Below are 23,766 nucleotides of genomic sequence, written 5' to 3'. Positions count from 1 at the left end.
ATAATTTGCAACATTTAGCCTTGGAAGTACCTACCACGTTTTAGAGATTTACAGTTTCCATATATTTAACATTCCTGGTTATATAATTGACATTTGTCTTTTAATGTTTTTTCAATGTTTTAAAATAAAACATTTTGTCTTCTAGCTAAAAAAGAAAAGAAAAAGAAAAAGAAAATACAATAAAGGCAGAAATAAAAAATTCTTTGAAATTAATGAAAATAGGAACACAACATATCAAAATCTCCAGGATGCAGCTAAAGCAGTGTTAAAAGTTTCTAGCACTAAATGCCTTCATCAAGAAGTTAGCAATATCTCAAATTAACACTCCTACTTTGCGCTTATGGAAACAGAAAAAAAAAGAATAAACCAACCCCAAAGCTGGCAGAAGAGAATAACTAAAATTAGAGAAGCACTGAATGAAGTGCTTTTTGAAATGCTGTTTTTGTTGTTGTTGTTCTTGTTCTTGTTTTTGAGTCTAGGTGCAAAAATCGACACAAAAGATCAATGAAACCAATAATCATTATTTTTTTAAATTGATAGACTGCTAGCTAAAGAAAGAAAAAAGTAGAAGAGCCAAATACGTACAATTAGAAATGACAAAGATGACATTACAACCAATCCCACAGAAATACAAAAGATCCTCAGAGAATACTGTAAACAACTCTATGCACACAAATTAGATAATCTAGAGGAAATGGATAAATTCCTGGAAACATATAATCTCTCCAGATTAAATCAGAAAGAGATCGAAACCTTGAATAGACAAATATCGAGCTCTGAAATCAAATAATTAATAAAAAAAATCTACCAACAAGGAAAAGCCCTGGACCAGATGGAGCCACAGCTGAATTCTACCAGATGTACAAACAACTGGTACTAATTCTACTGAAACTATTCCAAAGAATTGAGGATGGGCCAGGCGTGGTGGCTCACGCCTGTAATCCAAGCACTTTGGAGGCCAAGGTGGGTGGATCACCTGAGGTCAGGAGTTCAAGACCAGCCTGACCAACATAGTGAAACGCCATCTTAAAAAAAATAAAAAATAAATAAAATAAAGAAGAATTGAGGCTGAGGGGCTCCTTTCTAACTCATTCCATGAAGCCAACATCAGCCTAATACCAAAATCTGGCAGAGATGAACACAAAAAGAAAACCTCAGGCCAATTACTTTCATGAACACAGACACAAAAATTCTTAACAAAATACTAGGAAATGGAATCCAGCAGCACATCAATAAGTTCATACACCACAATCAAGAAGGCTTCAGTCCACAGATGCAAGGCTGGTTCAACATATGCAAATCAATAAATGTGATTTACCACATAAACAGAACTAAAAGCAAAAACCATATGATCATCTCAATAGATGTAGAAACAGCTTTTGATAAAAGCTGACATCCCTTCACATTAAAAACCTCAACAGACTAGGAATCAAAGGAACATACCTCAAAATAATAAGAGCCATCTATGATAAACCCATAGCCCCAGCCTACTGAGTTGGCAAAGCCTGGAACCAGTCCCCATGAGAAATGAAATGAGACAATGATGCCCAGTCCAGTCTTACCACTCCTATTCAACATAGTACTGGAAGTCCTACCCAGAGCCCTCAGGCAGAAGAAAGAAAGAAAAGGCATCCAAATAGGAAGAGAAGTCAAACTATCTCTCTTTGCTGGTGATATGATTCTATACCCAGAAAACCCTAAAGACTCTGCCAAAAGGCCACTAGATCTGATAAACAACTTCAGTAAAGTTTCAGGATAAAAAAAATCAATGTACAAAAGTCAACAGCATTTCTATACACCAATGATGTCCAGGCTGACAGTCAAATCAAGAACAGAATTCCATTTACAATGGCCACAAAGAAAATGAAATACCTAGGAATACAGCTAACAAAGGATGTGAAAGATCTCTACAAGAACTACAAAACACTGCTGAAAGAAATCAGAGGTAACAATTAAATGGAAAAACATTCCATGCTCATGGTTTGGAAGAATCAATATTGTTCAAATGGCCATACTGCCCAAAGCAATTTACAGATTCAGTGCTATTTCTATCAAACTACCAACGTCATTCTTCACAGAATTAGGAAAAACTATTCTAAAATTCATATGAAACCAAAAAAGAGCCTGCATAGCCAAAGCAAACCTAAGCAAAAAGGGCAAAGCCAGAGGCTTCAAACTATAAGGTAGCCAAAACAGCACAGAACAAAAGCAGACACATAGGCCAATGGAACAGAATAGAAAACTCAGAATAAAGGCTTACACTTACAACCATCTGATCTCTGACAAGGCTGACAAAAACAAGCAATGGGGGAAAGACTCCTTATTCAATAGTTCAATACATGGTGCGGGGGCAACTGGCTAACTATATGCAGAATAATGATTCTGGACCCATACCTTTCATCCCATACAAAAATTAACTGGAGACAGATTAAAGATTTAAATATAAGACCTCAAATGATAAGGCAACTGGACTTTGTAACCAACCTTGCTCAAGTGACAGGTCAACCTCATGACTTCAGACCCTATGACCCCCTCCCAGCTTGCAAAAACTGCCCTGAGCTGTAGCTTCTTTAACTTTCCACTGCCTACCCCAAACCTATAAAACCAACTCCTATCCCTTCACCCTCCGCTGACTCTCTCTTCAGACTCAGCCCTCCCGCACCTGGGTGAATAAACAGCCATGTTGCTCACACAAAGCCTGCTTGGAGGGTCTCTTCATTCAGAGCACACTTAACAATTCTGATATATTATAAGTCTCTTGGGATGTTCAAAGAATTCATTCTGCATTTGAAGAAAGCAATGCCCAAAGAGGCCTTAAACAGGTTTTCTTTGAATAAGCAAAAGCAGAATAGTGTGACAACTCATAATTTCCAAATTTTGGTGGGTCTTGGAGGTTTGGGGAAGAGAAACCTTAATGGTAACCTCTTTATTTCAAAAAGTGAAATTCTTAAAATAAAAAAGGGGGTTTCCTTCCTTCCTGTATTGCTAGTATTGAAAAAGACAGATCTTACTCTTCACTGAGCCAGCTAAGTATTTTCCTCCCTATTCACCTAACCCAGGACATCATCTACCCTCTGTAGATTATTGCTGTGTGAATTTTAAATGAAATAGTACAACCTATGTTGTGCCTACACGTGTTTCTGTAATATGAACGGCAGGGTATAATATTAACATGAAGGGAATGTGAAAGCATGTTCTATGATCTTTTCCTCAAAGGGGGAGCCAGATTAGGGGGAGTAAAGGAAAAAGGCTTTAGTTGGGCTGCTGCACGGGCAGTTGGAAACTTTTTTGGAATATTTAGAGGAGAAAAAAAATCACCTGCAGCTAGGCTGCTCACCAGCCTCATGGGGCTCTCAGCCCCTGGCAGGTTGCTGCCTTCCATGCCCACCATGGCTCAAGGCTCTACTCTCATCTGTGCCACTCTGGTACCCACAGCCCTTATATATTGTTCCATTTCTACTCAAAAATAAAAAAGGTCCTATGGAGAACTCCAAACACTGAGGTGCTGACATGGGTGATCCAAGTGGTTAGTGTGTTGGTTACAAAGCTGCTATGCCAGAGTGGTTTGCCTTGACCTCCCAAGCCCTATATTTTCATGAACTGCTTCTTTTTTTAGTGTTTTCTGTAGAATGCAAGGTTTTTCAGGAATGACATATCATGTTTTAGCAGTGACATTTGACTTATTAGTTGCTACCTTTCATTTTCTGATGAATTCATCTTGGTCTAGATTGTTGAGAGCCTTGCTAATAAAAGGAAAATCATTCAAATAATTTCAATAAAGCCAAAATAGAAATTTTTCAAGGACAGTCATGGCCTGAGGATACAGTGGCAATGAAGTTACTTTGAATAACAGCTACAGGCTGGGCGTGGTGGCTCATGCCTGTAATCCCAGCACTTTGGGAGGCTGGGGCAGGCAGATTGCTTGAGTTCAGGAATTTGAGACCAGCCTGGGCAACATGGCGAAACCTCGTCTCTACTAAAAATACAAAAAATTAGCTGGGTGTGGTGGCATGTGCCTATAGTCCGAGTTACTTGGGAGGCTGAGGTGGGAGAATCATCTGAGCCTGGGAGGTTGAGGTTGCAGTGAGCCAAGATCACACCACTGCACTCCAGTCTTGACAACCAGAGTGAGACCCTGTCTCAAAACATAAAAAATAAAAATAAAAAATTTGTTAAAAAAAAAGTAGCACCTGGCACCAAAGAGGAAATAATAATGATTTCCTGTAGACATGTTGCTAACTAGTGTTAATAATTAGAAGATTACCTCCCTTCAGAGTTCCCCCAAGGTTAGGTGAAGTTGGTTGTGAGCAGGACTGGTGGATTTCAAAATAACAGTACGCCTAGATTACTCTAAGAACAAATATTTCTTTTGATTTCACTTACAATTTTATACAAAAGCAGAACTTACTGAAGATTACCTATCCTTCATATTTACCACAATCTGCTTATCCCAACCCCCGTGTCTGTGTGGAATTAAAAGAAATTTGTGAAGTAAGCTACCCATTTAGTACTCGGATTGAGAGAAGAGTGTGTGTTGGGAGCTAGGGGACTGCTGTGTGAAACATTTCTCTCTCCTGGATTTAAAGTCTGCCGCCAATCTGTTAACAGACAGTTTGTAAATGAAGTAGAAGAAAAAAATATAAATTAGCTTTCTAATAAATCTCAAACTACAAATGTGAAACAAAGCAGGGAATAAATACTTGATCAAAAATATCTAAGTAAGTGGGTGTTGGGGAATCACAATTTTTAAATATCTCAATTATTTTGATATGAAAGTTCTATTTCAAAATTCTTCAAAATGATGCCTAACGTTTCTGTGTACTCTGTTCCAAATTTATGTAAATACAAGATGGAAACTGAAGTATATGCCTTCAAAAAAGAAAAAAACACACTGACGTTTTATCTGTATATATTTAATAGATTTATCAAGAACATATGTAAACATATATAAACATAGATATATCAGCAGGGAAGATTTAGAACATAAAAATATGTGGCGGGGGTTGGAAGAAACATAATTCTTTCCCAGAAGGGGAAGGGGGGACTATTCTTAATCAGCTACAACTTAACTGTAAGTCATTTCTCCTCAAAAATTATCTCCACTGCAAATTCCGGTGGGTAAATTTTCCATGTTTTTTGTTTATGTGGATTATCCAACTCATTTCTTGGTAGATAAAGCCTAAGAATAGAAAAAAAAAACCTGCATTTGATATTGAGGCTAACTGAAAAGCCATGCAGTTGGGCGCCCTTGTTAGAGCTTGAAGAAACAAAAAAAGAACCTCACCGTGAATAGAACCTCAGCCCCTTTTTTGTGTCTCCGTTGTCTCCTTCCATCATTTTCGTGAGACTTAAAAATACTTTAATCTTCAGCAACACATCAGTAACGCATGCTGATTCTTTTAACATTGCTTTTAATGGAATTAGTGACACCCAGGTTTAATAAAATATCTAAATTTCTGTATGTGACAAAAATCAGTCAGGCTAGACATGAATGAAAACACAGTAATAAAATACCGTATCTCTTTTAATTCATGTGTGAGGTTGTAATTTTTTGAATTTTTGCAATCAGACCTTGGAGATGACCTGGAGCAGTAGGATCTAACTCCCACATGCTTAGTGTTCCAATAATGGAGCACTAGGAATAAATTGGTTAACCCCTTTGTGCCTAGTGTTTTAAATGATAGAAGTTGGCATTTTTGGCTAAACAACAATCTCATAACTAACAAAAACAGCTTTACCATTTAAATGTTACAGAAATCTTTAGAAATTTGCATAAAAGTGAGGATAAAAGTGACCTTACTGCTTCTCCAAATGAACATGGTGTTTTAAAGTAAAAAAAAACTGTATCCTTTAGCAAGAATCACTTTTGAGAAATAGCGTCAAATGAAAGTCCACCCAGCTCTCACTATTTGAGGGACTCTGCTCATGTTATAAGAAAAAGCTTATTGTTTGTATGCATCCAAGAAAAAAATTTGTAAAAACTCTCCATCAAATCCAAAGTTCATGCTATCAAAATCCATTAAATGTGCATGCATTACAAGTGTGTAGACCAGAGATTTAATTTAGCGTTGCCTTGCTGGACTTAAGGAGTTATTAGCTCCAGTTCACATTTGAAGAAAAGATTGGGACTGGCTATAATAATAACTATCAACTCATGCCATTTAATCGTAGCCATTTCTACAGCTCTGACCTAAATCATTTAAAAAATATTTTATCCTTTTGTATTGAGGGTATGGTTGATACCAAAAAACTCAAAATTTTCACCACCATAGAACAAATGCTACATATAGTGGAGAACTTCTAGACTGAGAAATGAGTTTCCAAATATGGCAGAAGGTTTTTTGGAACAATAATCTCTAAATCCAATTAATAATTATGCAGAAAGTTTTCCCAATTCAGTTATTAGAAAGCCACATTTAAATGGGAGGCTATTACTTAATAGTATTTTTAGGTGTATTCCTTAATACTTACTGTGTCTTGTAACTTCTCCTAGATATAAGTGTATCAGTCAGCTTTTCAGCTAGCCGTAGCCTCCCTAGGTCCTGCCTTACTTTAGCACAAAATTTGGTGGTGGTTCGTCATTGGTAAATCAGCACCTATTAAAGACCTGACATGATGAAGGTACCGAGCAGACTCATACCGAACTTCTCTGGGAGGAATTTACTGCCATACTTAAGAACTGATTACAATACTTTTGAACTCATAACACAGTCCTATGGCATGGACCTTGAGGATGCTGCAACAGTGGGTCTCAAGAACAAATGTTTTGTTTTTTTTTTTTGAGACGGAGTTTCACTCTTGTTACCCAGGCTGGAGTGCAATGGCGCGATCTCGGCTCACCGCAACCTCCACCTCCTGGGTTCAGGAAATTCTCCTGCCTCAGCCTCCTCAGTAGCTGGGATTACAGGCACGTGCCACCGTGCCCAGCTAATGTTTTTGTATTTTTAGTAGAGACGGGGTTTCACCATGTTAACCGGGATGGTCTCGATCTCTTGACCTCGTGATCCACCCGCCTCGGCCTCCCAAAGTGCTGGGATTACAGGCTTAAGCCACCGCGCCCAGCCACAAATGTATTTTTTAAATAACCAAAGTAAGAGGAGTAAGGTGGCTCGAGGAGTTTTTGCTTCCTATAAATTAAGTTTATGACAACCAGCAAAAGAATTGCCATTACACCTTAGACACTGAAGATCAGGCTGTTTCTATGGGTTTATATTATATCCATACCTGTTATCTTGTATAAAAGATGTGTGAAACCAGAAGAAAAAAGGACAATTGTCATAGTATTTAGGAAGCACCTAAAAAGAAAATAAATTATTTTCAAAGTAAAAGTGATACCAAGAACTAATCATTCCGAAGAAATAAATTTCTTTCCTTTAATCCTTTATATATTTATGAGACAGTTATAACTATTAAATATGCAGTACTCTGCAGTCTATGACAACACAATCTAGACACAAAGGAGGAGGTTTTATGAAAATGCCATTGCTTTCTCTTGCCGTTTCTATCAAAATTTTCAAGGAATAGTATTTTTTCCATGATAGATATTTAATTTAAATGCGGATTTAAATTCTGTTTAGATAGTGCTAAACAGAATCTACTAAGGACCTATGCCTATGTATACCCAAGTATATTGTAGTGAATTCTTACAATATTTTTGTTGCTGTTACCCCAGCATCCCTTTTAAATATAAACTTGACTTTCTGATATCAGAAGTGGGGTTCAGTTACCCTCAGCAGTTTCCAGTTTACCTCCTCCCAGTTTCTCAATGTGACTGATCCCAATATCTGCCTTATACAACCTTCTCCTGGTGACTACTTCATTATGGGACAGCTAGATATAACATGCTTGACTCACCCCACAGTTCCCCATACTCTGCATGGACTGTGTGGATATATCAGTGACCACCTCTCAGTCATAGCATGACTTCATGGAACACATGCCTGCTTGCATTAAACCAAATTAGACCTCCCTGCAGGAAACCTTCTCAGGTAGTGCCTTACATCCCAATAAAGGCTTCCACTCTCAGGTCCCTCCCTCTCTCTTGCTATTGCTCTCCACCCATCAGTCGAGCACAGGTCTCCTGGATGGCTCCCCCGTACAGTTGGCCCTGCGAAGTGTGCTGCCCTCTTCTCTCTGGAATTAATAACAGACTGCTTTGGCCATTTCATGTGTTGTATTGTGCCGCCTTCTTTGTGTTTCACCCAGCTGAGTCACCCAAACCTAACTCTTTTTCCAGTAGATGCTCCCAGCTACTTGGGAGGCCGAAGTGGGAGGATTGCTTGAGCTCTGGAGGCTGAAGCGGCAGTTAGCTATGATCACACCACTGCACTGCAGCCTGGGTGACAGAGTGTGACCCTGTCTCAATTTTTTAATTTTAGATAGAGTCTCACTCTCTTGCCAGGCTGGAGTGCAGTGGTGTGATTTTGGCTCACTGCAACCTCTGCCTCCCAGGTTCAAGTGATTCTCCTGCCTCAGCCTCCCGAATAGCTGGGACTACCGGTATGCACCATCATGCCTAGGTAATTTTTGTATTTTTAGTAGAGATGGAATTTCACCATTTTGGTCAGGATGGTCTTGAACTCCTGGCCTCAAGATCCACCCGCTTCAGCCTCCCAAAGTGCTGAGATTATAAGCATGAGCCACCAGGCCCGGCCTCAATTTTTTAATTAAAAAAAAAAAATGCAAAACAAGATGTAATCATTGCTACGCAGTAAAACATACCTTTGGTTTTTTAGCACCTTGGCTTTTACATTTTTTGTGTGTTTATTTTGTATTTTTTGTATGAGAATTAATACATGTGAATTTAGAAAAATTTAGAAAATTTACAATTTAGAAAAAACAAATGAACAAAATTATTCAAATTACATATGTTCTTTTAAAAAATTTTGTTATAGCGCTGATTTACTGTTTTTCTCCCCCTCCCTCTGTGAGATGACATCTATCATCTCCCTTGTTGGGAATTGTAGTCAAGCAAATCTTAAATAAAATCATTCAACCAGACAAGAACAATGGCAGAGGCTGTTTCTTGATTACTCACCGAAGAGAAAAACCGCACTTTCACGTCATGATACAGAGGTGGACAGTTAAATATATCAATTATTACTCTGTCTGTTTCAGCGTCATGAATTACCTGGGAATTAACACATGGAATTTAGAACTATAAACCTAACTAATGATAACAATGAAGTTCCTTTTCATTTATCATGACTTCCTGTATTTATCAAGTACTTTTGGTCCATAGACCAATCACTACATATGTAAATAATTATGAATAATCTTTTCTAGTTGCAATACTATTGTTTATATGTGTGTGTGTGTGTTTTTTTTTTTTTTTTTTTTTTTTTNTTTTTTGAGACAGAGTCTCACTGTCACCCAGGCTGAAGTGCAGTGGCATGATCTCAACTCACTGCAACCTCTGACTCCCAGATTCAAGTGATTCTTGTGCCTCAGCCTCCCGAGTAGCTGGGACTATAGGTGCATGCCACCACACCCAGCTAATTTTTGTATTTTTAGTAGAGATGGAGCTTCACTATATTAGACAGGCTGGTCTTGAACTCCTGGCCTCAAGGGATCTGTCCACCTGGGCCTCCCAAAGTGCTGGGATTATAGGCATGAGCCACCATGTCCTGCTTGTTGTTTACATTTTTAATAGGCCAACATGTTTGAGGGTTATCATGAGGCACTTTTCTTTTTCTTCTTTTATTGAGATGGAGTCTTGCTCTGTTGCCAGGCTGGAGTGGTGTGATCTCTGCTCACTGCAACCTCTGCCTCCCAGGTTCAAGTGATTCTCCTACCTCAGCCTCCTAAGAAGCTGGGACTACAAGCGTACACCACCACACCCAGCTAATTTTTGTATTTTTAGTAGAGACGGGGTTGGGCGTCTCTACTAAAAGGGCCTTACTTTTTTAAAGTGCCTCACTTTTAAAAAGTATTGAATTTTCTATTAGACTTTAATCAATTAAATATTATTTAATGTGTGTCATTTGGTCTTCATGCATTAGGACCTCTTTTGAGAATACAGTAAGAAGCTCAATTTTAAAGCTAGCATTGACATTCAAAAAGTAATGCTTAATGGTTTTTTATTTTCTAAATTTAAAAAATAACAACGGGAGTCCATAACACTTGATGTTTTATCAGAACTCTTGTGTTTGTCAATGGGATCTTTGGACTTGACCACTGCAGGCTGCTGGATGGAGTGACCAAAGATAGGTCAAGTTTTGTAATGAATTACTTTGAAGCTATACTATTTCTTTGGCTTACTCTCATATAAATAATGGCACCTACAATAAGAAAAGTCTATGCTAGGCCCTGTGAGAAACACAAAAGGAGGTACAGACTCAGTTAGTTCCTTAAGGAAGCTGTACATATAAGAAACAATAGTAGAATGGTATATAAGTCAACCTGTATGATGAAGGATGGGTGTGTTCTTATGCACTATTGGGGGCTGGTTAAAAGGAGGTGCAGAATGCGAAAATTTCATTGAGGAGGTAGAAACTCAATTGGGCATGAAACAGTTTAGATAAAGGAACAAAAGCTCTGAAAATAGAATCTAGCCCATTCAGAGGGAAAAAGACCAGCAATAACACAAAGTAGAAATTAGAAAAATAGGCGGGTGCAGTGGCTCATGCCTGTAATCCCAGCACTTTGGGAGGCCAAGGTGAGCGGATCACCTGAGGTCAGGAGTTCAAGACCAGCCTGACCAACATGGAGAAATCCCTTTTTTACTAAAAATACAAAATTAGCCAGGTGTGGTGGTGCACGCCTGTAATCCCAGCTACTCGGGAGGCTGAGGCAAGAGAATCGCTTGAACCTGGGAGGCAGAGGTTGCAGTGAGCCAAGATCTCACCATTCCACTCCAGCCTGGGCCATGAGAGCCAAACTCAACCTCAAAAAAAAAAAAAAAAAAGAAATTAGAAAAACAACAACAAAAAAGGTCAGGCCATGTGGTTCATGCCTATAATCCCAGCACGTTGTGAGGCTGAGGTGGAAAGGTGGTTTGAGACCAGCCTAGGTAATACAGCAAGACCCAGTCTCTACAAACAATAAACAAACTGGGGGATTGCTTGAGCTCGGGAGGTGGAGGCTGTGGTGAGCCATGACCACGCCGCTGAGCTACAGCCTGGGTGACAGAATGAGACCCTGACCCAAGGCAAAAAAAAGGGAAAGAAAGAAAGGAAGGAAAGAAAGAAAGAACCAACTAACTAACGAACGAAATTAGAGTTGTGTTCCAAGAGCCAAAGGGGATGACCCAGTTTATTTGGAGTGAAGTCTGTAAGCTCAGGTATTACGTTAGGGCTATGATATCTTAAGAGCTCAAGAGCCAAGGCAATACGCGGGGGGTTGCTGAAGAATATGGCGGGGTATTTCCTATGCGACAAAGAGGCCTGATAATTATCACATGTAACACTTATTTAGTGATTTATAGTTTACAAAGAAACTTTATATATATATGTATATATTATTTAATTCTCACAACACTTGAGACGTGATATTTATTTTACAGATAAGGATGTTGAGCCAAAGGTGTTAACTGGTTAACAGTGTGTCTTCTGCTCTACCTATAACTTTTCACAATGAAAGGCATATTTCAGGATGCATATTTCAGGATTCTATACATTCCATTACATAAGGAGAAAGAAAAGGTAAGATAACCATTGTAGAAATCTAGGCATGAGCAAATGAGGTTCTGGACAGTTAGTGGCAGTGAGAACAGAAAGGCAGGAGAGCACAGAGAAATTTCAAAGGCATAATCAACAGGGATTGATAACTAACTGGATTTAGGGGACTGAGGCAAAGAGAATCAAAGCCCAAAGCCTAAGTGGGAGAAAGCTGGTGCCATTTGCAGAAGCAGAGAGAAAGCTCATTGATAATTCAGACTGGCTAATGCATTTCAGTTGGAGTGGAGACTGTTCATGTTGTAGCTCCTGCATCTACAACTCAGTGGGTGCTCATAAATATCTGTTATATAAATTAATAAATAATAGTTTAACTAAAGGGGATGGGTCATTCCTTAACCAAGAATAAAGCATTTGCTAAGAACAGAAAGCCAAGGGTCAGGCCTAGGTGAATGCTCTCAGTTGGGAGAGGCCAAAAAAAGGGGTGGGGGGATGCAGAGAGGGGAGGAATAGGATTAGTAATAGGAGAATTTGAGACAAAGGCCTGAGTAGGAATTCTAAGTTTATGGTTATTAGACCCACGAAGGAAGCTTTCTTACTGTTTCATAAAAGGTTTATAGTTTTAGGCATTTCTTCCTTGCAGCAAAATTTTGACTACAAGGTCCTTGTGCTGTGAATAAAGAGATTCCTCCCCAGTTCCTCCACTCTTGCACTGTTTCTCATAGGGTTATCCCACAGAACCTCTGACTTAGAATCACTTGGGACATTGCTAAGTCTATCGATTCCTGGGCCCCATTCCAGATCTCCCAAATCATATATTGGGGGGACAAACTAGGAATGTAAACCTTTACAAGTTCCTCGGTGGTTTTCATGTACACTAAAATTTTAGAATCACTGCTCTATAATAAAAGATAAAATGACCAAGAAGAAAAGAATATGGCTAAAAACGACCACATATGTAAATTAAAATCTTTAATACATTCCTGGGAACATGCTCAGCGTTTGTGGAAAAGTGAAAGACAAAGCAACGCTGAACAGAAATAAATTCTGGAAAGTAGCCTGAAAAAACTGTTTTGAACAAACAGGTTAATTTATCTCTGGTCTGCATCCAAATCCAGTGACACCAGCCTGGAGAGTAACCAGAAAGCATTATGGAATCTCTTTACGGTGAGTGATAGTTTAGGGAGGTGAACATTGCTGGTTTGACATTCAGCCTTAAAACAAACATCAGACTTTTTCAATTCACATGTTTTCTCTTACCACACAATTTTTTAAAGAAGTACAGGAAAAGACAACCCTTTTCTCCATTACTATTTGGAGTTTTAGATCATTTTCATCGCCTGATCCAATACCTAAATAAAATTTAAAAGTTAGGTTGGTTAGCACAAAGATCAAAATGTCTCATCAATTAACATCATGGATTAAAAAGAGAAAAAATTATCCAAGTTAACAATGTATCAGCAGCTACTTATTTGGTCTTGCATGGATTTTGTCTTTGAAAGACAAGTCTTCAAGCCCAGTTCTGTCTCCTAAAGCAGATTTTATAAGACAGGGGATTAAAAAAAATGAAAAAAAAACAACAACAACAACAACACACACACACACACATACAATCAGCTTCAAAGACTTAGAATCCCATCACTTCATCTTTCCAGAAAAAAATATTTAGGGAAGGTGGACCAGACATGGTGGCTCACGCCTCTAATCCCAGCACTTTGGGAGGCAGAGGTGGGTAGATTACTTGAGGTCAGGAGTTTGAGACCAGCCTGGCCAACATGGTAAAACCCCATCTCTACTAAAAATACAAAAAATAGCTGGGCATGCTGGCACATACCTGTTATTCCAGCTACTCAGGAGGAGGCTGAGACAGGAGAATTGCTTGAACCTGGGAGGCAGAGGTTGCAGTGAGCTGAGATCACACCACTGCACTCCAGCCTGGGCAAGAGAGTGAGACAGTGTCTCAAAAAAAAAAAAAAATTTTAGAAAAGGTGATTTGCAACCTTTCTTGCTAATGTGTTGCTTTCTTCAGACTTCTAATCATAATGAATCTTAATAATAAATACTGTAGTCTAAACTACTTTGGCCCTACTTTAAGGCCAGTTTCTGATGCAATCTCTATAAAAATATAGGATAGTTACATCCAAAAATTCCCATGGCGTTCAGTATCTATTTACAGACAAAGGCTCTTCTGCCCCTTTTTTTTCAACTGAAATGACCCAATTCCTTTAGCATTTCCTCAAAGACTTGGTTTCTCAGCCAATTAATTTTTTATTGCTTTCCTCTCAACTCTATATTAATTTTAATTTAAATATGCACAAAACTAAAGGTAGAGAATTAAAACAAACATTTTAATAAATAAGTGTGTTAATTATTCTTGATTGCTCATCTCATATACTGCTTTTTTCTTTTCATTTAATTTTGTTTTCACAGACACCATGATATTTATTTGTCATTAGAAATCACAGTTTCTTGTCTCAGTTCCCTCTTTCCCATTCCAGGTGCAGAATTTCTATTGATGTCTACCAGAAATCAGTGAAATGTAGAACTAAACTCAGAAGGCTAGAAATGTGGAACTAAACTCAGAAGACTAAAAATGTCTGTGTGGACACCAGTATCCTGGCACCATGGCATCCATAACACCCAACACTTGCGCCACGTCAGGTGACCACAAGCTGGCGGTATGAGGTTTGCTTTAGGGGTTCAGAAGCATCACCTCCCTGCTACCTCTCTGGCAGTGGGAGTGGTGAGGCCCCATCCCCTCCACACAGACTGATCCTGCTTTCCCACCTTCCCTGAGTGAAAGCTGGGAGTGAGAGGGTTACAGATGGAGGACAGAGGGGAAAGGAAGAGCCCAGGGTGATGAGAAAAAAATATGCCTCTGAAAAAAGGTGAGAAAATGATATGATATGGAGACACCTCCGCCAAGACAAACTCTGAACTAGAGGTGGTTATGAGAAATAAGTCTTGAGGCCACATGGGTCCCCCTCCTCCCTCCTCAGAGGCTCACTCTGCCCTGAAAAGTCCACCCGACGGTGAGACCACAGGAGCAATGAGAACAGGAGAGATGGGAAGGGGATGAAGTCCCCCCAAATTGGTGATGGAAAAGAAAAAGTAAAGAGCATCTAAGGGCTCGCAATCAATGGGCAATTGCAGGAGGAGGAGCATACGTAAGAAAAAGTTCATGCGTGAGGATACATAAAAAGACAGGTATAGCCAGGTGTGGTGGCTCACACCTGTAATCCTAGCACTTTGGGAGGCCGAGGTGGGCAGATTAGCTGAGGTCAGGAGTTCGAGACCAGCCTGGCCAACATGGTGAAACCCCGTCTGTACTAAAAATACAAAAATTAGTCGGTCAGGGTGACGTGTGCCTGTAATCCCAGCTACCCAGGAGGCCGAGGCAGAGGCTGCAGTGAGCCGAGATCGCACCACTGGCACTCCAGCCTGGTCGACAGAGCAAGACTTCAAAGACAGGTATGAGCTAGGATCATCTGTATATATAGCTATGAGCAAAACCCTCCCAGGGCGGGAACATTGGCCCTCCTGCCCAATTCTTCAATTATACATAAAGCACTTACCATGGATCGAATAAATAATGAATCTTTTTATAAAGAGTATCCTTACTGGAGGGAGATTCCAGTTGTAGTGGTGTTTCACTTGTGCAAAATATCCAACATATCTATTCTGAAAAGCAAGAGACATCTCACTTTAAGTGGAGGTGAAAAGTCTAAAGTCAACATTCCTTTTTTTTTTTTTTTTTTGCATAAAGCTTATTAAGGGGAGTAAGTAATTAAGGAAATGTTTACTGATGCCATTATATCACTAGACACTTTTAGGGATATTGCCTCACAACTATATACCTTGGAGGAAAAATACTGAATTAAATGCTATAGGGAAGTAACAAGGGTGAAGCCAGGTCTAGTTTACAGGCTGCTTATAGTTGAGAGGGCAACTAATCAGAACCAACAACAAAACAGTTACATCATCATCAGTGCGCAGATAGAAGCTTAGTTGTGACTGAGTTAGAGGAAGGTTCGTGGTTTGGTGAAGAGCAGTTTCCTGGCATGAGAGAATGGTATATGTGAAAACTCAAGAGGAATACCTCCATACCTCAGCAGCAGATTTCATGTCATTCTTCTCATTTCTGACAGCTAGAATTTCTTCACTTTCCATTTCCCAAGCTCTGCTTTCACGAGGAAGCCCTGGAATTCTCTCAGCTTTGTCCTTTCCCTGGGGTAAGCTGTTCACAATGGCTCCCCTTGAATTTTTCTCAAAGTTGTTGAAGAACTTTGGTACTGAATCAACTGGTTCAAAATTCAAAAGTCTGCCGGGTGTGGTGGCTCATGCCTGTAATCCCAGCACTTTGGGAGGCCAAGGTGGGTGGATCACTTGAGGTCAGGAGTTTGAGACCAGCCTGACCAACAGGGTGACCCTGTCTCTACTAAAAATAAAAATTAGCCATGCGTGGTGGTGGGCACCTGTAATCCCAGCTACTCAGGAAGCTGAGGCAGGAGAATCGCTTGAACCCAAGAGGTTGAGGTTGCAGTGAGCTGAGATTGCACCACTGAAAGAAGGTGAGAAAATGATATGATACGGGGACACCTCCACCAAGACAAACTCCAGTCTGGGTGACAAAGTGAGACTCTGTATCAAAAAAAAAAAGGACTCAGGTTCACAGACTGTTCCTTATCCACTGGGAAATGTTCACTAAAGTAACTAACTGCCATACTTTCCTTTAGAAAGGGCCAGCCATGAGGAAGGCTCATGAAAGTTCTTAACTTAGGAGTAGACGTAGTCAGCAGAATGGCCCACAGTGCAGGGTCGGAACGTCACGGTGTCTGAGAATCCCCGCCAGATACAGAGGGTACTCTCTCCTGACGTCTTGCCAACACAGCTCTCAAACCTGCAGCTGGGTCCCTGTGTTACTTTCTCAGTGAATCGGAAGAGATTCAGTTGCAGCCTTTGGTGTGCTAGTTCTGGACTAAAGTTAGGGAACCTATGCACAAGTGTAAAAGAACTGGGGACGGGGAGATGCATGGGTAGAGCTGTTGAAGGCGCTCCATCTAGGATCCCCTTGGCTCCTGCCACCAGATTCTCAACCTTTCCCTAAATTTCTTTTGCTCCCATGCTTCCTTCCCCTATAACTTAAAACAAAATGAACTTATAGTAGAAATTAATACAACCAACCCATAGGGGGCACTCACTAAAAACAAAGAAGATACTGTGAGAAAAGTGGGGAAAGATGGGTAATCCATGGGCCTTGCCTTTAAAGGGGATACAGAAGTCACCACTTCAAATAGCTAGAGAATAATGCAGTGACGTAGTCCTGAAGAGAAACACAAAAGGCTTTAAGAACTGAAAAAACAAGAGACTACTTCAGGCTGAGAGGGGAAGGAGACTCCAGGAAAAGGGGCATGAGCAATGGCATGAGAGTATCAAGTGTCCACAGGCTGGGAAACAGCACACAGTCGAAATGCGTTCAAGCGTGGGATGTGTGCATGCACATAGCAGAAAAGTCAAACTGTGGCTCTTGAGTGCCAGGTTGAAACATTCAGTTTATTGCTGTTGGCAGCAGGGACATAGTATGGATTTTGAGCACGGAAATGGCATGATTAGGGCTGCACTTCAGTAAATTCACCTATTACTTTTAGCTTGGATCTATGACTATCTTTGTTTTGTTTTGTTTTTGGCTTAGGTGTGGGAAAAAAGTATCAGTGGATAAGGCTGAGTTCTTTTGGCCAAAACTAAAGGCTGACCATCAGTAGTTACAGTGTTCTAACAGGGCCAAGAGTACTTACTCAGCTCCTACCACTTAAAGAAAAACTCATTTACAGCCATATCCAAATCTGTTTAAGAATTCCCAACCCAGTCTCACTTCAGTTTGAGGGGCAATATAGAAAGACAATAAAAATGAGAAGCTGTGCATAGCATGGGCTTCAGAGTCTGACATCTAGATTTCAATCCTTAGTCCAAAAGTTACTTTCTGTGGACCTCAGTTTTCTAATGTATAAGATGAGCATCATAGTAGTGCCTACTCATAAAGTTACTGAGAATATTAGATAAGATAGTGAATGTGTAACTCCTAGAATAGTTCAGCAAAGTCTAGAATGTTATAAATGCTATAGAATGAACATCCTGGTTTCTGCAATAATCAAAGTACAAGTAATAAAAAATGGTGAGAAATATATGAACTTAGATTCTTAAAAGAGACGTAGGAGACACAGAAACCAAGTGAAATGTGTGGACCTTGTTTGAATTTTCTGATTGAAACAAACTAAATTTTCAAAGATTTTAAGACAGTTTTGGAAACAAACATGGACTACAAATTTGATATTAAGGATTTTTAAGGTGTAATATTTTTAGATATGATTAAAAAGTATTAAGTGTTTTTGGTGGTTAAGAGTACTTAAATGTCTTACTAAAATACTTGTGGGATAAAATGATCTGACGACTGAAATTTCCTTTAAAATAACCCAGGTTTAGGGAAAGCAAGAGTGGAGAGTGGGGTTGGGGGTGTGAGCAGAGTGGGAAAAGAATGGATGAAACGTTGCTGGCTGCAGGCTGAAATGACTGTTGCCGCAATGTCATGGCTATATAGAGATACATTGTATGATTCTCTGGACTTCTGTATATCATTAAAATTTTCCATAATAAAATGTTTTTAAAAGAAAAAAATGAAGTAACAGCATATATTTTATATAGGTGTTATGGGTATTAAATGAGATATGTAAAAGTGCAATACTGTCTGGTATGTAAAAGGGTTTTTGGAAAGTTGATTTCCCCTTTACTTTCTCTTTTAAAATACACCTCCCCCAAAACACACAGAAAAGACACACACACACACACACACACACACGCATACAAAGCGGAGTTATCCAGAAACAATCTTTGTGATATTCTCCAAAGGTTGAATTGGCCTAGTAAGGGTTTGTGAAAGACTTGCATCTTTTTTACATTGAAATCAAAGGCTGGTGATTTTAGATAAACTTCAGGGTCCTGGAGCCTTAGGTACTGGACCTTCCTGCTTTGGGAGAATAATCAATTCCTGAGCTCCATAAGTAATAACCAGTATGGAATAGAAAGCAGGGTGCTCTGAGGAGAAGCCAGAGCCCCCAACACGAGGGCAGCTCCTGAAGCATGACCCCCAGCCTCAGGGAGGGGCCAAGGCCGTGCAGGGTGCCCGACTGCTGCTGCCTGATCACCAAAAGAAGAGAGTCTAAAATAAAACCAGATAACAGGTGGCAATCTTAACCCACTCCCCCAGAAAAACTCCCCCTTTTAAAAAGAAAACTCACCTGAGAAGGCGTTTCTACTCCCTGAAATTTAGTGCTGTTGGTTTTATCTGTTCGCCTTTCTCCAAAGTAATACAGGCTTTCCTACAAAAAAGGGTATAATGCAACTATGGTTCATCTGCACTCTTTCCTTTCCTGTATTAGGTACCCTTAGTGTTTCTATGGCCACCTTCTTTCCTAAAGTCAGTGATTTTTTTTTTTTTTGGGGTGGAGTCTTGCTCTGTCACCCAGGCTGGAGTGCAGTGGCAGGATCTCAGCTCACTGCAACCTCTACCTCCTGGGTTCAAGCGATTCTACTGCCTCAGCCTCCTGAGTAGCTGGGACTAGAAGCGTGTACCACCACGCCCAGCTAATTTTTTATATTTTTAGTAGAGATAGGGGTTTTGCCATGTTGGCCAGGCTGCTTTTGAACTCCTGACCTCAAGAGATCCGCCTGCCTCAGCCTCCCAAAGTGCTGGGATTACAGGCATGAGCCACGGTGCCTGGCACAGTGATCTTTGGGCAGAGGCTACCCAAAATAACAAAATTAACAAAGCTACATCAAGGACTTCCCTCATTCAAGGATTCGTAAATTCATAAAATTTTAGAGCTGGAAAGACCTTAGAAATCATATGGTCCAACACTTCTTTCCATATTACAAATGAGAACGCTAAGACCAAAAGAAAACCAAGCAATCTGCCATGAGATGCTGCAGCCAGTTAGCGGCAGCCCAGGCCTGGAATACAAGTCTAGGGCTCTGGATCAATGACTGTCCATGACTTTCGAACCTTTTGTTTTTTAAGCTGCAAATCACATTAATAACCTAGGAGATACACGCAGGCACACACACACACACACACACACACACACACACCCAATACTTAAACTTTTTGATATTTTCTATTCTGCTTTACTCCATTTTATTTTTAAAAGATGTGAGTAACTTTATTTTACAACTCGCTGATAAATCATGATCCATAGCTTGAAAACACCATCCATTTTCAAAATGTGTTGTCTTAAATTAGAAAAACCAAAGGTGGTGGAATTGGAGTGCTGGGCATTGGGCATAACCACCACTTCCTCCCTAGACTGTAGGCCAAACAACTTAAGCAGAGCTGCTGGAAATGGTAGTGTTTCAGCAAGAAAATGGCACAAAGAAAAATGACTGAGAACTCTGCTTTAAGTAGAAACAACCCACCTTGTCTTATCAGAAATTTCTAGATGTCAGACTCCACATGTATTGACTAAGCAAAGATATTTACATTGAGGAGAGGCTTTGTTTTCAGTTGCCTTTTATCTATCTAAGAGTTGTGAGGATGGTCAATGCTCTTTGGAGAATTTATCTAATTAAGCTTGATATTATTCTCAGGAGGAAGGAAGACGTGTGATACCAGTAGGAGTAAAAGCAGGGTCAGGTGAGGTGAGAGAAGCATCTTGGTTACTGAATGTTTTTTGTCATCTGTGTAATATAGCTTTACTCCCCTCACCTTAATCCAGCCCCATCAGGTCTTGTCTTTATTTAAAATGTTGATATTGTATATATCATAGATTTTGTGCATTAATTTTTACTGTTAAAATACTACACTAAAATTATTTATTTTAATTATTGGAATTGTTAGCATTCCATTAAATTTTGCACCTCAGTGACTTCACTCCAGTCCTGGCAAAGAGATTCTTAAGTCATCTACTAACTAGTGCATGTTAAACAAGAAAGTATCAAAAACACACTTTCTAAAAACTGCTTTTCCAATTACAATTTCACTCAGCACCATAACTAAAATTGCTACCAGTGATATTTCAGAACTAGCAAACTCAATCATCATAAGACAAAGTTTGTAGTAACATCTTTCATACCTCTGCAGTTAAAAATATTTCAGAAGCAATAAGACAGGCACAAACCATTGTTCCAGTTCTTCCTAGAAAAGAAAAGTTAGTTCAAGATATAAAAAAAATACACTCAGAAATATTCAAGGAGTTCATTTTAAGTTGATTTTCTTTCTTTCTTTTTTTTTTAAGACAGAGTCTTGCTGTGTCACCCAGGCTGGAGCACAGTGGCACAATCTTGGCTCACTGCAACCTCCTCCTCACAGGTGAAAAATACACAAATTACATTTACAGTAAAAATATTTCTCACTGCCTCTCTACAAAAGGACATGATGAAGTATTTACTAAATCTGTAAGAAAGCAATAATTCATGTCTTTTATAACCTTTTTTGGATAATAGTTAAAAAGAAAAATTCCCAATTCATTTAGTAGACTTATATAACTGATTCCAAAATTGCACAAATACAGTAGAAGAAAAGATAACTTTATACCAGTCTCACATATAAATGTAGATTTAAAAATGTACATATATTTTCAAAGTGAATTCAGCAACGTAGAAATACCATATATCAATATCGAGTGCCATTTCTCTTAAGAATGTAAGAATGTTTTTTCCAAGACGGCAGATTACAGGCTTTTAGCATGCCTCAACCATTTGGAAACAGCAAGCAAGTACATAAAGATCAACTCTGTGAGCTTTAATTCAAGAAAGAAAATGGCGATTCCCTGGAATTATGAAGGACACCCCAGATCCTGGGGAGGACAATGCAGGCAAACAGCCCACATGACAGCATTCAACTGATAAAAGTGAGTGAAGCCTCAGTATGTGAGACAGGCAGCCAGTGTCCCTCTGTCTTACCTTTCCACTGGGGATCCAAGCAACCCAGGCAGAGGAAGAGCACTGTTTCTCCCAAGTCCTGGGGCTAATTTGAGGAGAGACTTGGAGACATTGTGAGGGAAAGACATAGGAAAAAGTTGCAGGCATTTTTCCAAATCTGGACTGAAAGCAGGATAACTTTGGGGGACCTTCCTAATCTGGCTCCACCCATCTTGTCCCCACAACCCTTCTACCCCTAGGGCTGAGGAGGGAGCTTAGATTAATGTGTACTCCGGGAATCAGCCTATTGCCTGAGGCAACAGAGTTCCTCCTAATAGACAAGGATCAAGTATACAGCCGGCAGCACTGGCCACAGCCAGCTCTTACCCGTGGCACCATCTACTGGCTTGTAGGTATATATAAAACCTGCTGACAGAAGTGCATAGGGCTACAGAAGCAAAGCCAAAAGACCCTACCTAGCACGCTCTACAGTCACACCCCCCTAGGGGGGAGGAAAAGAGAAAGAAGAGAACAAACAAACAAACAAACAACAACAATAATAATAATATCATAGGGAAGGAAAGAAAAAGAAAAAATGCTAGTATCTCCAGACGAGAAGGACCAGTGCAAGAATTCTGGCACCATGAGAAATCTGAATGTAGTGACACCACCAAAAGACCACACTAGCTCTCTGGCAATGCTTTCTACCAAAATGAAAACTCAGAAATGATAATAAAGAATTCAAAGCATCGGTTGCAAGGAAGCTCAATGAGATTCAAGGTTGAAATCAACAAAAAGAAACCTCTAAATCAATCCAGGGAATGAGGGAAGAGACAAACATCTTAATAAGAAATCAATCAGAACTTCTGAAATTAAAAAAACTCACTTAAGGAATTTCAAAATACAATTGAAAGCTTTATCAATAGACTAGACCAAGTAGAAAACATAATTTCAGAGCTTGCAGACTGGTCTTATGAGCTAATCCTGTCAGACAAAAATAAAGGAAAAACAATTTTAAAAAGTGAAGAAATATGAGATTATGTAGTGACCAACCCTATGAATTACTGGCATTCCCTTCAGAGAAGGAGAAAAAAGAGAACCACCTGGAAAACATATTTGATAGAATAATTCAAGAAAATTTCTTCAATCTTGTTAGAAAGGTAGACATCTAGCTACAATAAAGCCAGAGAGCACCTGCAAGATACTATTAAAAATGAACATTACCAAGGCATATACTTACCAGACTGTCCAAGGTCACTGACAAAGAAAAAATCCTAAAGGTACTAGAGAAAAAGGCCAGATCACATACAAAGGGAGCCCCATCAGGATAACAGCAGACTTCTCTGCAGAAGCCTTACAAGCCAGAAGAGATTAGAGGGTCTATTTTCAGAATTCTTAAATAAAATAAATTATAATGAAGAGATTCATATCCTGCCAAGCTAAGCTTCCTGAGTGAAGTAGAAATAAAAACATTTTTCCAGAGAAGCAAATGCCAAGAAAATTCATTACCACTAGACCAGTCTTACAAGAGATACCTATGGGAGCTCTAAACATGGAAATGAAAGAATGATACTTGCTATCATAAAAACACACAAGTACATAGCTCACAGACCCTATAAAACAACCGCACAATAGAAAGTACAAAGCAACCAGCAAACAGTTTCACGATAGGGTGAAAAGCTCACATGTCAATATTAACCTTGAATATAAATGTTTTAAACACACCACTGAAAAGGCACAGAGTGGCAAGTTGGATTAAAAAAAACAAAACCCATCTGTCTTCTGTCTTTAAGAGACCCATCTCACATGTAACAACACCAATAGGTTCAAAGTAAAGGGTTGAAGAAAGATCTATCATACAAACAAAACACAAAAAAGAGCAGGGGCTACACTTTGTAAAACAGATAAAACAAGCTTTAAACCAACAATAGTAAAAAAGGACAAAGAAGGGCATTACAGGGCCTGGCGCGGTGGCTCAAGCCTGTAATCCCAGCACTGTGGGAGGCCGAGGCGGGTGGATCATGAGGTCAAGAGATCGAGACCATCCTGGTCAACATGGTGAAACCCCGTCTCTACTAAAAAATACATAAAATTAGCTGGGCATGGTGGCGCGTGCCTGTAATCCCAGTGACTCAGGAGGCTGGGGCAGGAGAATTGCCTGAACCCAGGAGGCGGAGGTTGCGGTGAGCCGAGATGGCGCTATTGCACTCCAGCCTGGGTAACAAGAGCGAAACTCCGTCTC

The 23,766-nt window shown here is 39.7% G+C and overlaps 1 protein-coding gene across 3 annotated transcripts in view; it reads right to left on the bottom strand.

Moving 5' to 3' along the window:
- Positions 1-4,363: 4,363 nt before the first annotated feature.
- LOC108313878 (phosphatidylinositol 3,4,5-trisphosphate 3-phosphatase TPTE2-like) overlaps positions 4,364-23,766 on the bottom strand; it is a 72,831-nt gene continuing 53,428 nt past the window's right edge. The window contains exons 13-19 of one of the 3 annotated variants that reach the window (XM_037743448.1): positions 20,738-20,799; positions 18,908-18,988; positions 15,191-15,296; positions 12,876-12,955; positions 9,038-9,130; positions 7,225-7,295; positions 4,364-5,179 (exon numbers count right to left, since the gene is read on the bottom strand). In XM_037743448.1, the coding sequence (XP_037599376.1) occupies positions 5,077-5,179; positions 7,225-7,295; positions 9,038-9,130; positions 12,876-12,955; positions 15,191-15,296; positions 18,908-18,988; positions 20,738-20,799 (596 nt within the window). In that variant the 3' untranslated portion in view covers positions 4,364-5,076. The remainder of the gene's footprint in view (positions 5,180-7,224; positions 7,296-9,037; positions 9,131-12,875; positions 12,956-15,190; positions 15,297-18,907; positions 18,989-20,737; positions 20,800-23,766) is intronic. The other 2 variants (XM_037743449.1, XM_037743450.1) reach the window with 2 other exon arrangements.

This window comes from Cebus imitator, unplaced genomic scaffold (assembly GCF_001604975.1).
Source record: "Cebus imitator isolate Cc_AM_T3 unplaced genomic scaffold, Cebus_imitator-1.0 Scaffold145, whole genome shotgun sequence".
NCBI lineage: Eukaryota > Metazoa > Chordata > Mammalia > Primates > Cebidae > Cebus > Cebus imitator.
Note: the sequence above shows the minus strand (reverse complement) of the source record. Positions and strands in the feature narration are given on the sequence as shown.